Raw genomic sequence first — 16,213 nt, 5'->3', positions numbered from 1 at the left:
TTCCGCTTCCTCCGGAAATCAGGAGGAGCACCTCTCTCCGCGCGGCTCGATGGTGGCGCGGTCGCCTACGGGTAGTCTTGGATCCTTTCGCAAAGGAGCTGGCGCGTGGTAGGTGGTTCCTCGCGGATGGACTCGGCTTGGTCCAGGCTGGGCGTGGGTGGGTAGCAGGACCTGGAGGAGGGTGGTTGCTTAGGGGTCCAGGCTGCGCGGCGGGGCCTAGGGGGGAGGTCGTGAGCGCGAGGGGCTCCTAACTCTGCTGGGTACCCCCAACCTCGAAAAAGAGAGAGCACTGTCCGGGGACTGGTGGCATCTAGCATCCCCACCCTTGTGGCCCTCTTTCTGCTCAGTATGGAGACCAGTCAAGTGGAATTGTGCGGCTGTTGACCCTCTTTGCAGCTCCAAGCCAACCCGTTGCTTTTGAAATTAACTTTGTTTTGGATTGCTAATTAGGATATTTTGAGTAGTTAGGGTGGCAAGGGCGAGTCAAGTATGACTGAAGTGCCTGGGGCTTCCAGTTATTTCCAGGTTATAATATAAACAAACTAATTATAAATAACGGCACAGTACGAAGTAGTATATACTGCACCATCCCTTAATTTAGTCTCTCTGGGTCTCAGTTTCTTAAAATGTTCTCGTTGACGCCGCCTCCTTCAGTTTAGTGGTTTGAAGTTTGTTGATGAGTTCCTCATCTGGGACTGCTTATTTGTTTAGGTACAGCCCTATATTAACGAGGCTGAGAGCTTTCAGAGGTTTATTTTTCATTTCTTCTGAAAGTTTAGCTCTCATTCTGTCTGTCTTTGTTTATGTTTCAGTATCTGTCGTCTTAACCCTTCCCCACCCCACTTCTGTGGTAGATTTGCAAAATACCGAAAAAGGAAAAAATCGCCTTCTAATTCTGTTCCTTCAGATCTCACTCCTGCGTGGCTATTTTTCAGTGGGCTTCCAATGAGAAGCAGCTCTTGCCTGGGTGTTCTGGGAGTGAAGCACGGTATTTTCTGTGAGCTGGTGTAACTAGTCAAGTGTACTCCTTTCCAGTGCAGAAAAGGTGTAGTCTGATATCACCCATGTTTCTTGATTCCAAAGTTGAACTGGAATTTCTGATCAAAGTAAATACTTAGCACTTCAATTTTTTTTTTTTTTTTGGTAAATATTTTTTCCCCCAATTACATTGATATGCAGTATTCAAATCGTTTTTAATCAAACTAAATTTTCTCTCTTGAAGTTGCTTGTAGCTGGTCAGAATTTTTACCTTCTTATTTTCATATGTTTGCCTGGGAAGAAATTTTTCCTCGAATTGACAAGACAAAACCACCTTGCTTATTTAGACAATGAGCATATAAAGGACTCTCTAGCCTGCTGCAGAGAAGGCACTTTTCTTTTGGTATCCAGTAGGTGGCATCTAAACCTCTTGGATCCCTGCTTTATATAAAGCCTTAAAAATGCCTTATTTTCTGATAGATATTTAATCACACTTGCTACCCTCTGTTTCAGTCCCTGTCAGTGTTAGCAACAGTTTTGGTTGCGTTTGGTGATTGGTCTTGGAGGGCATTCTGGGTTGGGAGTTGGGGGCTGTGGCTCAGCCTTGGTTTTGCAATTGTGGCTGATAAAAATCAACTGTTGTTTTTCTGCTGTCCCGCTTCTCTCTGCCTTCTGCCCCGATGACTGGGCCTTGTAGTCGGCTGGCCACGGTGAGCTCACAGCACTCCTAGGCAGGGCTGCCGAGGGAGCTTGCCGCTCCTTCTCCCTTCCCCTTCTTCCTACAGGCAGCTCAGGGGGTTGGGAGAGGCAGCTTCTTTATTTCTCCCAGTCCACCACCTGACATGGGGGTTCTGATCTCTGGTAGCTCCTATGCGCAGATCCCATGCTCAGACATGCTGGTGTGCCATTTGGTTGTTTTTTGTTGCGTTTTAGACATTCAGCTTATTGTTGTTTCAAGGGGAAATATCTGGGGTCGTCTCTCACCCAACCATGTTTCCAAAGCCCCTGTTCATTCTTTTGCTCTGTTGTAGGTTAATTGATCAAACTTATGTCTCATATATTAAAATCAAGTTCAGTAGTGTTTTTGGCTAGACTGTTAAATTTTTATTCCAGAGTGATTCTTTTAATAACTTTGTTTGTTTGCCAGAGCATTTTTATACATCTTCATATTAAATTTTAATGTTAAATAAAATGCAATCTTCTAAAATAGTTTCTGACACAACGTAGATGTTTTATAACTAACTATACATTGGATGAATTGCTAATAACACTTATGAGCCAGATTCGATGGACCCATGAAACTATAATGTTAAGATACCTAAAATATTATCCAGTATAAACCTGTCACTTTTATTACTATTAAACCACCAAGATTCCCAACTGAGATTTTTCTCTTCTTTCAATTTACTTTTCTTGAAAGAGATAGGACACAGATGTTATCATTTGATAATTATTCTATCATTAGTGACAAGGCTGATCGAATTTGTGCTTGATATAATTAGGCCAGTGGTCCCCAACCTTTTGGCACCAGGAACCGGTGCTCCTATGAGAAGCTAATGCCTGATGATCTGAGGTAGAGCTGAGGTTGTGATGCTAGTGGTGGGGAGCAGCTGCAGATACAGTTGAAGCTTCCCTTGCTCGCCAGCTGCTTGCCTCCCACTGTGTGTCTGCGTTCCTAACTGGCAACGGACATGTGGGTTTGGGACCCCTTTAGGTTGTTTTGACTAGGACAGCTAGGCCCAACTTTGTGTGACCTTCTAGGCACTCTTAACTTTTTTACTTCATCTCAGGTCCAGAATGCTTTTTAATCCTTTTCCCAGTTAGAAGAAAAAATGTAGCTCGCTGCGAGCGTTCATTTAACATCATGCTTATGAATACTACATTTTCTAGGATTTGACATTTTCAGTGATTGAACTACTGAAAATTGCTTTAAATAGAATAATGCCATTTGTTTTAAAGACTGTTGATATACTAGAGCAATGCAGAAACAATAAAAACGATATATTTCATAGCAAACGTTGGGGGTAAGGTTAGGACTGTAATCCATGAGTTATCTCAGGATAAATGCTGCAGCTGCAAGCACTGCTCATGAGTATTCTCGGGGCAGTAGGGAAATGGGTTAAAAATTTCATATTATGGACATTTAAGGACATAAAAGTAGAGTGAATAAAACTCATACAGCCATTATTAGTTTTAACAATTATTATCCTCTACTCACCCACCGTTTTGTGTGTATTTAGTGGAGCATGGCATTAGAATGCTTTTAATTCTAAATCTTCTCACTGGAGGTGTCTTTGGGTTTTTATTCTCTCCATCCACCAGGACCAATCTTTCTGAGTTCACTGGTATCTCCCAGAGCCATAAAATAAAAGACTGAACCATTCAGCAGAGTCAATTCCCTGCCTAGTTAGTTCTTTTTGCCTTGCTTTACTCATTTCTGATTCTAATCGTCTTTCCTTGAATGTGGCCTTGTCCTCCCCTCTTGCCTCTTATCTTTCCCTTAACAAATCCAGTATGATTTTAAGTTTATGTTTTTCAAAATAATTTCTTTATTTAATTAAATTGCATGTTCTCTATCCATAACCTTATTTTTAAAAGCTATGTGTATTCTGCATTTTGGATCTCTCCCCACCTCTCCTGCCAGAACACATTACTGGGTTGAAGTGTGTGGCCCTAGCTGGTTTTTTCTATGTTGCTTAATTTTCTTTAACAAATCTTAGTACATCCATAAGTTTCACTAAACCGAACTGTTTTCCAGTGGAAGGTGTATCTGACAGGACTTTTGGAATCACATGACAGAAAATTTAAAGCCAATTCAATTTGAGTTTAAGCTCAAAGTGTAGTACCCTTGGCTGTTGAACTAAATGACCCAGGGTAGTTTTAGCAGGGACAGGTGGATCCAGGTATTCAACCAATGTTCCCAGAACTCTACTTCTTTCCATTAGTCAGATTTGCTTCCTTCTACATTGGATTTCTTCTCAGTTTACTTTCCCCTCCTAATTCTAGTCTTATTAGCTTAGCAGAAGTAGTTTTAATAGCTTTGCTAGTAGTCCAGCAAAAGTTCCGGGGCTGGCCTCAGGCCCAGCTTGGGTTATATGCCTACCCCTAACTGACCAGAGGGAAACTGGGCTTTTAAAATAGGCCAGGCTTGAGTAATGTGTTTGCACCTCTCCATGAGTCACGTGGAGTGTGAGGAATCGGGTAGTTGCCTAAAGAGACATGGAGGTGCTCTTACCAGAAGAACAGAACGAATGCTGGGTAGGCAACAAATGACAAGAACAACAAAAAACAGCAGTCTACTGGAGAAAAGATCAAATTAATTGGGACTAAATGCCCTCTAGGAGTTCCACAATACAATTTGAAGGCTCTGGGTTTAAAGATAAAAATAAACAATCTCATTTGGCATTGGATAAAAGCACTCTGAGAAAGTTTTTTCTTAAGCTTTGGTAAACACCTTTCACTAACACTTAGTAAATTATCTTCTAGTTTAATTCTGCTGTTAATTTGTATTTGGAATCACATATTTGAAATCTAATAAGACTAGAGATTTTCAGATTAGATGAATTTTGTATTTATTATAATTGTATATGAATTGTTTACTTTCCAAATCAGATTATCTCATCTATATCACCTCTCATACATATGGACTGACTTAACATCTAGTGGGGTTTTCAAATGGGGTCTGCGGAAAGAAATTAGCAAATGAAAAAAAAAAGTGTAAGAACACCAAGCAATTTTTTAGGATCTCCCATCTTTTTTCTGGTGCTGTTTTACCTGTTTTAGGGATAATTATACCTATTTAGATTACGAAAGAAAGGAAAGTAGTTAAAACTCATAATTGGGTGGATCAGATGGAAAGTATGTCATTAGTATTAACAATTATAGAATGAAAAGCTCCTAATTCTAAAATGAGTCAAATTAAAGTGTGGCCCTTCTTGCTGATTGTGGAGTTGTCACCTTTACCTCTCATAGGAGCTTTGTGACAATTAGAATTTCACATATCTGTAGAAGAACTCTGGTTATATGAGTTCTCCAGCAAATGACTGGAGACCAGTAGTCTGAAAGTGATTTTAGAAATTCTAAATGAATTTTTAGAAACAACTAGGTTTTAATTAACTAAGCTACCACAACAGAATTTATTACTGTAGCCTTTATAACAGAATAGTTGACAAGTTAGGATTTTGATTATTATTTTACTCTTTAATATTCTTGACTCTCACAAGATGATAAATGATGATAAATGATTATAGATTTAGATTGTAAACAATATAAAATAATAGCTTTTCAAGTCAAAATCTATGTGTCTGCTGGGGCAGGGCAGAGATCATGTGTAAGAAAGATAATGTGTTTTGGTTGTAGGGGAGTTAATATTCAAGTTTTTAAAAGCTGGTGCAAATAAGCATCCAGCTATTGAAGAATCACAACTCAGAAATAAAAATGATCATGTCAGCATCATAGTTTTTGTGCTGGATTTTTTTGTTTCAAATTATTCCTCTCAGAAGAGAGAAAAAAATGGCATAGACAATATAGACTCTGTTCACACCTCTGGTGACCAAAGTTGTGATGGAAACAAGGAGCAGCAGCAAGAAAAAAATCACCTGGGATCTAGGTGAACAAGCCATACAACTAAGGAGAAATCCAAGAAAGCACCCTGCAACGGCAGAAGGTAGGATGAGGCGAGGACACGGGGCCACCTGTTCTCCAGTGGCTGAGATGTAGATGGAGGCAGCAGCAGTGACAGCCACCTCTTAAAGTGACTGCGTCTGTGAGCAGATTTTCACAATCATGGATCTGCTCGCTCTGAGCACCGGTGCCAATTCAGCTACGTGCAGGGGTACACCCAGGACTTACAGGGAGTCATTGCTGGAGTGAGGGCCCCGGCGAGATTCGCTCTGTACGGAATGCCAGTGGTATCCATTGTTCCCTGTCGAACCCTCCTCTGCTCCCAGTGCAGGGACACAGCTCCACCATAGCCCTGACGTCATGAAACTGGATAACGGTTCGCTCTGCCCGGATTCCCTGAAACCCTGCCTCCCCCAATATGCAGCCCCACCCAAGCCACATCCAGGTGTATCCTCTGCAAGTCAGGTGCTCCTTGCTGAGACTCATGATGGAGGCAGCCTTGGTTTCCGGTGTGGCCTTTTGAGGCAACTATAAGCACAGCATCTATGGATTGCTTGCTTAATTTTAATAGGTGGCCCCAGAGGGGTAGAGGCTTGGGCTAATTTTGGCCTGCAGCTGAACCCCTCTCAGGACTGTGCCACTGGATACCTACTTCATAAATCCACACTTATAAGACTGGGAAACTTAGGAGCCTTGTGTGGTACATAGAAACAGACATGGAAAGGCAGCCAAAATGGGAAGACAAAGAAGCAGAAACCATATGAGAGAACAGAATAGAGATCCAGATATAATGGAGTCAAGTAATCTACCAGATGCAGAGTTCAAAACACTGGTTATAAAGATGCTCAATGAACTTTTGGGAAGTGTAGATAAATTCAGTGAGAAACTCCACAAAGAAATAAAAAACAAAAATGGAAATGGAAATTATAAAAGGGAACCAGTCTGAAATGAAGAACACATTGTCTGAGATGAGAAGTATATTAAATGGAATAAACAAAGGAAAAAGCACAGTGAATAAAGAAGAGGATCAAATGCCCTATCTAGAGGACAGAATGGCAAGAAAAAAGATGCCAAGACTATAAAAATAATTTAAGAAGGCTATGGGACATTATTAAAGCTCTGAATATTGGTCTGATCAGTGTACTTGAAGGAAATGAAGATGTTGAACAGCCGTTCGAAGAAATGATCAAAAACTTCCTAACCTAACCCGGTGAAGGAAATGGACATTAAACCCCAGGAAGCTCAGAGAATTCCAAAATCAGGGATCCAGAGAGGCCCATACTTAGACACATCATAATCAAAATGCCAAAGGTTAAATACGAAGAATATTAAAAACAGCAAGAGAAAAACAAATAATTACATATAAAGGAAAACACAGAAGACTGGCAGCTGATTTCACAAAAACTATGCAGGACAGAAGGGCTTGGCAAAAAATATTCTACAAGATAAAGACCCAGGGTAAACAACCAAGAACAATTTATCCAGCAAAGCTATCACTTAGAATTGAAAGACAGATAAAGAGCTTCCCAGACAAAAATAAGCTAAAGGAATTTATCACCACCAAGCCAGTATTACAGGAAATGTTGAAAGTAGAAAAAACACGTATCTTTATCAAAATAAAGAATGGTAATAACTACATTCCTGTCAATAAATAGGAAAAGAATTAAGTACTCCAACGAAAAGATAGAGTGGCTGAAAGGATAAGAAAACAAGACCCCTACATATGAAAAGGAAGGGGCTGGAGAAAGATACTGTTTTGATGGACCTAGAAAGTAAATTTAAGTCAGACAGCAAAAGATAAACATTATATGATTTCACTTATATGTAGAATCTAAGGAATAGGAACAGACTAATCAAAAACAGACTCACAAATATAGTGGACAATTTGGTGTAGGACAGCAGGCAGGGGAGTTTGCGGGGCTGGGAGAATGAGGTGAAGGGCTAAAGAAGTACAAATTAATAGCAGATAGATGGTCACGGGGATGGGGAGCATGGCATAGGGAATGCAGTTAGCACTATATATTGGCTAGGTGGAGGGTCGGGGAGGGAGGGTGCAATTGGGGGGATCATTTTATGAACTATATAGATGTCTAAGCAATGTACTGTGTACTTTAAATAAAAAAATCATTGTTCTCATATCTTTATTGCCTCTCCCTGTTATTCCAGATATAAAAGAAATTTTTTTTTAAGGTGACCTATCCACCAACAAAGAGAAAAGATCCAGCCTAACACAAAATAACCTATGGTAGGAATCTAGTGTGTAAAATGCAATGAATGAGTGCAATATATGACTTTCAGAAAAAATCCTGAAGTTTTGATAGACTTATTTTGGTGTTTGTAGAAAGTGTCTTTGTGTGCACGCGCGCGTGTGCATGCACACACATGGATACCTGCTCACGTGTGTTTAAAACTGGTATATCTTAAAATTACAGATTGTACCAGATTTGAATTGAATTTTACTAGAATTAGAAAGCCTATTCATTAAGAGGATAACAACACCCTTTTGTAAGTTATTACTCTTCTAAAGAATAGAGGTTATCTTTTTCACAGATGAGAAAACTGAAACATTTCAAGGACTTGGTAATTTGGACCTAAGACCATTACACTTTAAAGCCCATGTACTTTTCTTGATACCAAGCTATCCAGTGGATTAACTATTGTTTAATATCCACTTTACCATTTAGAAAATGAAGATGTTTATAACATGGTTATCTTTTTATTTTATTTAGAAACTTGTTTGGAGGTTATGGATGATAAGCCCAGTCCTGGAACCGTAAATGAGAGTTCAGAACTTCTCTTCTCCTTTGGAGTTATAGCAGATATTCAATATGCTAATTTAGAAGATGGCTATAATTACCAAGGAAACAGACGGAGATACTACAGACATAGTCTTCTTCACTTACAGGGTGCTATTGAACACTGGAATAAAGAACGCATCCTACCCTGTTGTGTACTTCAGCTTGGAGATATCATCGATGGATATAATGCACAGTATAAAGCATCGGAAAAGTCACTAGAACTTGTTATGAATGTGTTTCAAATGCTTAAAGTCCCAGTTCATCATACATGGGGAAATCATGAATTCTATAACTTCAGCAGAGACTATTTAACGAACTCTAAACTGAACACAAAGTATTTAGAAGACCAGATTGTACATCATCCTGGGACTGTGACTTCAGGGAATTATTATGCTTATCATTTTGTACCATTCCCTAAATTCCGGTTCATTTTACTTGATGCTTATGACTTGAGTGTTTTGGGCGTGGATCAGTCTTCTCCAAAATACCAGCAGTGTCTGAAGATGCTGAGGGAGCACAATCCAAATTTGGAATTGAATAGTCCTCAAGGTGAATTATTCCTTTGAGCTGAGAGTCTAATACATTGTCTTTAAATTCTTCAGCTACCTTTTATTCAGCAGGAAGATGGATGATTAAGGTAAAAGTATATTGTCGCTGTTGTTCAGGGTCAGGATTTCTCACAAGCTTCATGGCACATGGATTGGTTGCACTTGGTTCCCGATTTATTTAACAAATATCTGAATGCCTATTCTGGGCCAAGGACTTTCTCTAGAGCTTAGCTATTCAAAACTGTAAGAATACTGACAGTATCACCTTTTTGTGGATAGAGTGGAGGGAACAAGAAAAGTGGGTGAGCAGGACAGATGATAAATGAAACAAACAGGATTATTTCCACAATGATGAGAACTATCAAGAAAATAAAGTATAATAATGGAGAAGGACTAGGGGGACTATTTTGGTTTAGGTTGTCACAGATAGCCTCTCCAAGGAGAAAAACATTTAAGCTGAAACCTTAATGAAGGAGTCATCCTTGGGAAGAGTATTTGAGACAGAGGGAAAAACAAATGCAAAGGCACTAAGTGGCATTCTTGAACGCAGAAAAGGGCTAGTGTGGTGCCGGATGATTTTGAAGTAGCTCAGTGAACACAGTAAGGAATCTGTATCTTATTTTCAGTGAACAGAAAGCTAGTGAAGTAAGCAGAGGAGTGTCAAGACTAGGAGTAAGGTACAATGTGATTTATTTGTATATTGCTCTAAGTTCTTTTGGTTTCCTTTTTTAAGTCAATTACTGCCAAATGTTCCTAAAGAAAAGTACAAGTGTCCCATGTTAGCTAAGTTCGAATGCCCTGATAAGGACAAAAAAAAAATTATATTTGACGGATCTAACTTATAGAATTCATTTTAGGACTTTCTGAGCCTCAGTTTGTCCAGTTTAATGGAGGATTCAGTCAAGAACAGCTGAACTGGTTGAATGAAGTCCTTACATTCTCTGACACAAACCAAGAAAAGGTGGTAATAGTGAGTAAGTATTTAAATGATTTGTTTACACTTGCATTTATTTATTTGTTTATGTTAAACATCTGTATTTTAGAGAATGGGAAAAGTTAGATTTTAAAGCATATTAACAAAATATTGTGATATCACCTTTCTATAAAATGAATGCCTAGTTAAAATTTTTTTATTGACAAATGATCCGAATATGAGATTAACAGTTAAGGTTGAGGAATTTTAAAATAACAAAATATCTTGCCAAATATTAGAGTCTATGAGTTGACCTGGTACATTTCAGAGTAGAATCTCCCCAAATGGGATCAATTAACGTAGTAATATTTAAATGAAAAATTCAGTCCAGGCTTCCCATACCAAACCTCAGCCTTAGGAGACCTACCTGTCAGTGCAGTGGCCACCAAGTAAAGGCCTCTGCTGTCTGGGTAAAAGCAAAGCCGACATAACAAGAATGAGTGTTAGAGGCACAACTGGCAATGAGCACTTATGGTATTAGTATTTTCATTTAGACTCATTTTTGACAGACATGCTGTCATCAGAGATTGTAGGATTCTGGAGGTGCTTAAATACACTCAGATGTGAGTGTGTGCATGTGCATGCATACACAAAGAACTGAATTTGGATTTGCAAGTTGATGTGCTTGGATTAGGGGCTGAGATTAGATCCCTTATTTTAGGGATCTAATTAATGAGGCATAATGGTTGAGAAGACTGAACTGAGGGTCACGAGGATGGAATGCCATTCTGGCTCTTTTTTCTTTGAGCTGTGTGAGCAAATGTCTAACCTGCAAATTTCAATTTTCTCAATACTGCATTAAGTGAAACTGTGAACATGAAAACTCTGAAAATGATAGGCTATTCAGATAGTTGATGATATAAAAATAGGTTTCTATCTATAGATATAGTTAATCTACTGATGTAGTAAAAACAAGTAGATGGAGTAGGGGTGTTTCCCCTATCATTAGTATATCAAATGTCATTCACAGTTTGGAAAAGATAAGGTACACTCAGCAATTATTGGCATGATGTGATAGTATTTTGGCTTTACAAAAAGTTGTCTCAAAAACTGGGATACTTTTTGACTTTTCGCAGCTTTTTAGTTTTCCATTGCCAAGGATCATAAGTCAAATCTTTAATTTTAAAGATAAAGAAACCGAACCAAAAGAGTCTAAACTACACAGCTAAAATCATACAACTGTCAGCTACTGACAGCTAGACTAGAGTCCATGTTTTATGCCCCAGTTTCCTTTCCCAGTCTATCCTGTATTCTTCCTATTTCTTTTGCTTATATCAGTGCACTTCTCTACATTCTCTACTTCTCTAAATGTAAGCAGTCTCTTAAATTTTTCACTTTTCTGTTAGCTTAGAAACTGAGTGAACATACCTTTAACAACTGAGTGACTTAGATTTTCTTTAGCAATGTTTAAAATGGCTAATAGAAATTATCTTTTGTTTTTGTTTGCTTTGGCACTTTACTTTTGGCTACTCAGATGTCATTTTGTCTAATTCTCTTGAAGCCATAAGTTGTAGACAGAGAAGTGAAACCCAAGACCCAAGCATTCAGATGCTTCTAATAAGACATGATGGAAATGAGGAATCAGTAAAGGAGAATGAGAATTATTATCCATTGAGGTTGGAGAAAAACTAGGAGGACTGGTGGTATCCTGGAAGTCACATATTTCAAGAAGGGAGCAACTAACTAATTGTATCCAGTGCTGCAGTGATTTGATTGATGAGTCCAGTATGGCATATAAGAGATCTGGAAAGTCACATAGCTGCTTTGGACTCTTAGCCCTATCACAGCTTGAAGAGTGGCTGTCTGTGTGTGGGTACGCATGTGTGTGCACGTGCAAGTGCATGCAGGGGTGCACTCTGTTAGCCCTCTCTTTTTTTACCTGTAATACAAATAGATACTAAGCAGAATCAAAATAAACAGTAACAGAAAGAAAAAAGGAAAGCAATTTAACTGGAAGAAGAAAAGACCAGTGAGCTATTGTACTTATACTTCAGAGTGTAAGTGTAGCCTGATATATATCTTGGTATCAGGAATTTGAAATTCTTCTGGCTCTACTTTCACTTATCTCCTATGGGATCTAATATGAATATTCCCCACTTTAATAACAGTGTTCTCATCTGTAAAATGGCTATGGCTTCTTTGATCTCCTGAAGGTGTTTAAAGTATATAAATCAGTTCTTAATAAAACATTGAGTGTTTATAAAAAATGACATGAAATCCACTGACCTATCCCTAAACTGTTCTTTTATTTAAGAGTATCTCTTTGTGTGTATATTACACTTCATATACTTAAGGAAATCAGTGAGACCCGATTCCAGCACAACAGCTGCTTGATATCCGGCTACCTTTGCAAACTGCCCTCACAGGATGCCCTCGGTCTCCCTTGATATTTGTACATCTTGAGACTGTGTAGGGCCATAGAGATCTCAGGGTTCCTACATCTGCTGTGGCCTCTATCCCCTTGTGTGTGAACTGTCTTACCTTTCTTTATGCCCCAGAGACATGGGTGTAGATTACCTAGTTCTTCATGTATTTGGATTTTTGCTGGTCTCAATCCATGTGAAGTAGCAATAAAAATTTTTTTCCTGAGTACTAGTTTTTAGCCATTTATTTTGGTGAAAGAAATATTTCCTAATAGGTTCATAACTCTTTCTCTCTTTAACAGGCCATCTTCCCATTTACCCAGAGGCCTCCGATAGTGTGTGCCTGGCCTGGAATTACAGAGACGCCCTCGCAGTCATATGGGCTCATGAGTGTGTGGTGTGTTTCTTTGCCGGTCACACTCACGATGGTGGCTACTCTGAGGATCCTTTTGGTGTGCACCACGTCAATCTAGAAGGGGTTATTGAAACAGCTCCGGACAGCCAGGCTTTTGGCACAGTGTATGTCTATCCTGACAAAATGATGTTGAAAGGGAGAGGTAGAGTCCCAGACAGAATTATGAATTACAAGAAGTAAAAAGCTTTCCATTTTTAGTCTGATTTATTTTATCCTTATATAAAGAGGATGATTTAGCCTTGTTTTGTTCCCCTACCGCACCCCAAAATCCTCAGACTCATTGTGTAGCATTGTAATTGCATAACAAAATGTATTTATGGTTTCAGTGCGTGTTGGCTTATAAGACATTCTGAAATGTCATTTTTGAATAATATATCCAGTGCTGAAAATTGGAAAGAAAATGAATGAAAGTGGCATGAATAAGCCAGTGAGGAGACTGAAGGGGCATGAGGTTGAGGGGAGGGGAATATAGTCCTTAAAACTTTATTTTAGCCTTACCTGTTTTTTTTTGTTTTTTTGTTTGTTTTTTTGTTTTGTTTTGTTTTTTTTTACTTTTTACAAGGAAAATATGTTCCTGTATTAGCTATGTAAAATTACTTAAAATTCATAGTAAAAATAATAAAATAAGCTTAGGTAAAACTTTTCCTTATTACTCTGTGAATGAGCTTTGGACATTTTTTTGCTCAGAATATCCATCGTATTGTACTTTTACAGATTTGTGTTCCTATTTTGTAAACCAAAAATAATCAAGTTACTTCACATGTGAAGGAATGGTGGTCCTATTCACACAGGTGAATATGTGCCCTCCCATGTGAGGCCGTAAGAAGGGCCTTCAAAGAAGTTATGTGGTCCTATTGTGATTCCAACTAAAGCAGGATCAAGTGCCAGAGCAGCTGTGTGCCTGCTAATGTGGTCTGTTTGGGCTACCAGCTAGTGCTACATGAATTTACCCTCGATTCCCTTTATAGATAAATGGGACATGTTTAGCTCAGTTGTCATACATGCTGGCTTATTTGCAGAAATACGTACTAGATGGCAAATGGGGGCTGTTTAAGTGCAGAGAAAGGCTGATTCAGGGCTTAAACAGAACGAGATAAAAAACCAATACTAGTCAACATGAGTGTCCCCGCAGAGTACCTACTAACTATAGGGGTGTACAAGTATATTTTCTGTGGCTGCTTTATCAAATTACCACAAACTCGGTGGCTTTAATAACATATTTGTTCTCTTATAGTTCTAGGGGGTCAGAATTCTGAAATTATTTTCACTGGGTTAAGATTAAGATGTCAGGGCCAGGGTCCCTCAAGGGGCTCTAGGGCAGATTATTTCCTTGCCTTTTCTAGCTTCTAGAGCTACATTTCTTACATTTCTTGGCTTAAGGCCCCCTTCTTTCATCTTCAAAGCCACCAAGGTAGCATTTTCAAATCTCTTTATGCTTTGTTGTCATATCACCTCTTCTACATAGTCAAGTCTCTCTACTTCCCTCGTATAATTGCGATTACATTGAAGGCCCACCCAGATAATCCAGAATAATCTCATCTTAAAATCCTTAACTCGATCACATCTGCAAAATTCATTTTGTTATATGACACTCAGGTTCTGGGAGTTAGGGCCTAGATATCTTTGAAGGCCATTATACATCCTGCCACAGAGGTGACTGTAATGTGCTCCCTGCATTTACCAACTTGTTGATGAATGAGGAGACATCCCTAGATACAAATGTGTGAAAAAAGGACCATGGGAATGTGGAGGAGTTGCATTTTGTGTTTTCTGTTTGCCTTGAGCATACTCACTGATGGTGTTTGTGGCTGCCATTTACCTTGAGATAACTCATGAATTATAGTTTTAACCTTACCCCTGAAGTTTGCCACGAAATATCTCACTTTTATTATTATTTTTGCATTGTTCTAGTATATCAGTAGTCTTTAGAAACAAATGACATCATTCTATATATAGCATTCTGTTTTTAGTGGTATTTCCATTTACAAAGTATAGTAATTCTTAAGTGTTGAAATGTCAAATCCTAGAAAATGTGTTCCTATGTGTGATGTTAACATCGTTCTCGAACAGTTGTTAAAGATTCATTTGATGAATCCTTTTTATGTAAACATTTCTGTTACATTAGAATTAGAGACAAGTTCTGTTTAAAAATAAATCCAAAAGCAGTTTTTATATTTTATTTTTACATTAAAAACCAGTCAGATTTGCTTCAGCCTCAAAGAGTGTGTTTATGTAAAATTAACACTGGCATCAAGCTATACTTTTTTTATTTAAACAGGAAATGGGTTAAGGATGACTTGAAGAAGGAAAAAAATGATTTAAATTGGTGTGGAAGTACATTTCAAGTAGACAGAATAGTATAAGCACTAGCATTGAAGGATATGCTGCCTTTAGGAGAGGCAAGTAATGCTATGAGGATTCACCAAAAGGTGCTGGGGTATGGCAAGAAATAAAGCAGGAAAAGGGTAAGCTAGGGCTATGTGGAGAAGAGCCTTGAAAAGCATTCCCAGAGTTAGAATTTAACTTGTTCTACAGTGAGGAACCTTCAGGTTTCTGAGCTGGGTGATAGATGGCTAGATATGTGTTTTGGTCAGGCAGTAGATAATGAGAGGCTGATGTAGAAGAGTGACAATGGGAAGAAAAAAGGTCCAAACACAGGTTCTGATAATAGAAATATTAAACTTAGTGCTTAAATTCAATAGAAAAATAGTTTAAAAGCATTGCTGTTTTCTAAAGGCAGCTTCCACCAAAAGTTGGTTCTTTTTGTATACTTACAGAGATTTAAAAGGAACTGTATATTCACAGAATTCACAGTGTGGTTTGGGAGATGCAGATATGATGAAAGTGTATCTTGAACATAACTTTTTTAAAAACTGGAAAATTATTGTCTTTTAAGCATAGAATCAGGCATTACTTGGAGGATGGGTAGGTCCTATATATAATTTGCCAATAAATCCATTTCTTCATGTATGGTTTTAATAGTTATACTAAAAGGTATAAAAGCCATATATAACATGCAAGTTAAATGTACACTGGAACACTGAAATCCTTTATGTTACTGACCCTTAAAGTAAATTTCACTTTAATTGCTTTACTACCATATTTTTTTCCTTTTACTGTATCTAAATCTTAATAAAGAATTTGACTGTCCAGTGGCCATTGCGTAAAACAAAACACATACATACCTCCTTTAACAAACATTTTTAGGATACTTAATATTGTATTAAAGGCTATAAAATGGAGAGACAAACTACTAGGCTCATTTTTCATTCTCCTGACATACAAGATTGGTGCTAATACTTTTGAGTGAAATAGTTCCTAAATCTCATGGAACAGTGTCTTGACTACAGAGTTTGATGCTAGCCTGTGTAAAAAGTTGCCATCCAGATGCTCTGAAACAGCGCTAACCAACAAATAAAATGGAAGCCACATAAGTAAAATATTTTAGCAGTCATATTTTAAAAAGTAAATGGAAACAAAATGAACTTTAATAATGTATTTTATTCACTTCAATC

The 16,213-nt window shown here is 38.2% G+C and overlaps 1 protein-coding gene across 1 annotated transcript; it reads left to right on the top strand.

The window, feature by feature from the left end:
* The first annotated feature begins 17 nt into the window (after positions 1–17).
* On the top strand, positions 18–14,811 carry ADPRM (ADP-ribose/CDP-alcohol diphosphatase, manganese dependent). Its single transcript, XM_016121308.2, has 4 exons — positions 18–108; positions 8,331–8,948; positions 9,805–9,921; positions 12,586–14,811. The coding sequence occupies exons 2-4, from the start codon at positions 8,348–8,350 to the stop codon at positions 12,876–12,878; spliced, it is 1,011 nt and encodes a 336-aa protein (XP_015976794.1). The 5' UTR covers positions 18–108; positions 8,331–8,347; the 3' UTR covers positions 12,879–14,811.
* The last annotated feature ends 1,402 nt before the right edge of the window (positions 14,812–16,213 follow it).

The sequence above is a fragment of the Rousettus aegyptiacus genome, unplaced genomic scaffold, assembly GCF_014176215.1.
Source record: "Rousettus aegyptiacus isolate mRouAeg1 unplaced genomic scaffold, mRouAeg1.p scaffold_m13_p_6, whole genome shotgun sequence".
Classification (NCBI taxonomy): domain Eukaryota; kingdom Metazoa; phylum Chordata; class Mammalia; order Chiroptera; family Pteropodidae; genus Rousettus; species Rousettus aegyptiacus.
This window is presented reverse-complemented; position numbering and strand designations above follow the sequence as displayed.

Coding starts and splice junctions, on each gene's coding strand:
- ADPRM (XM_016121308.2), top strand. CDS start 8,348: ATGGATGATAAGCCCAGTCCTGGAACCGTAAATGAGAGTTCAGAACTT. Junction 8,949..9,804: donor GGAATTGAATAGTCCTCAAG/GTGAATTATTCC, acceptor AATTCATTTTAG/GACTTTCTGAGCCTCAGTTT. Junction 9,922..12,585: donor AGAAAAGGTGGTAATAGTGA/GTAAGTATTTAA, acceptor TCTCTTTAACAG/GCCATCTTCCCATTTACCCA.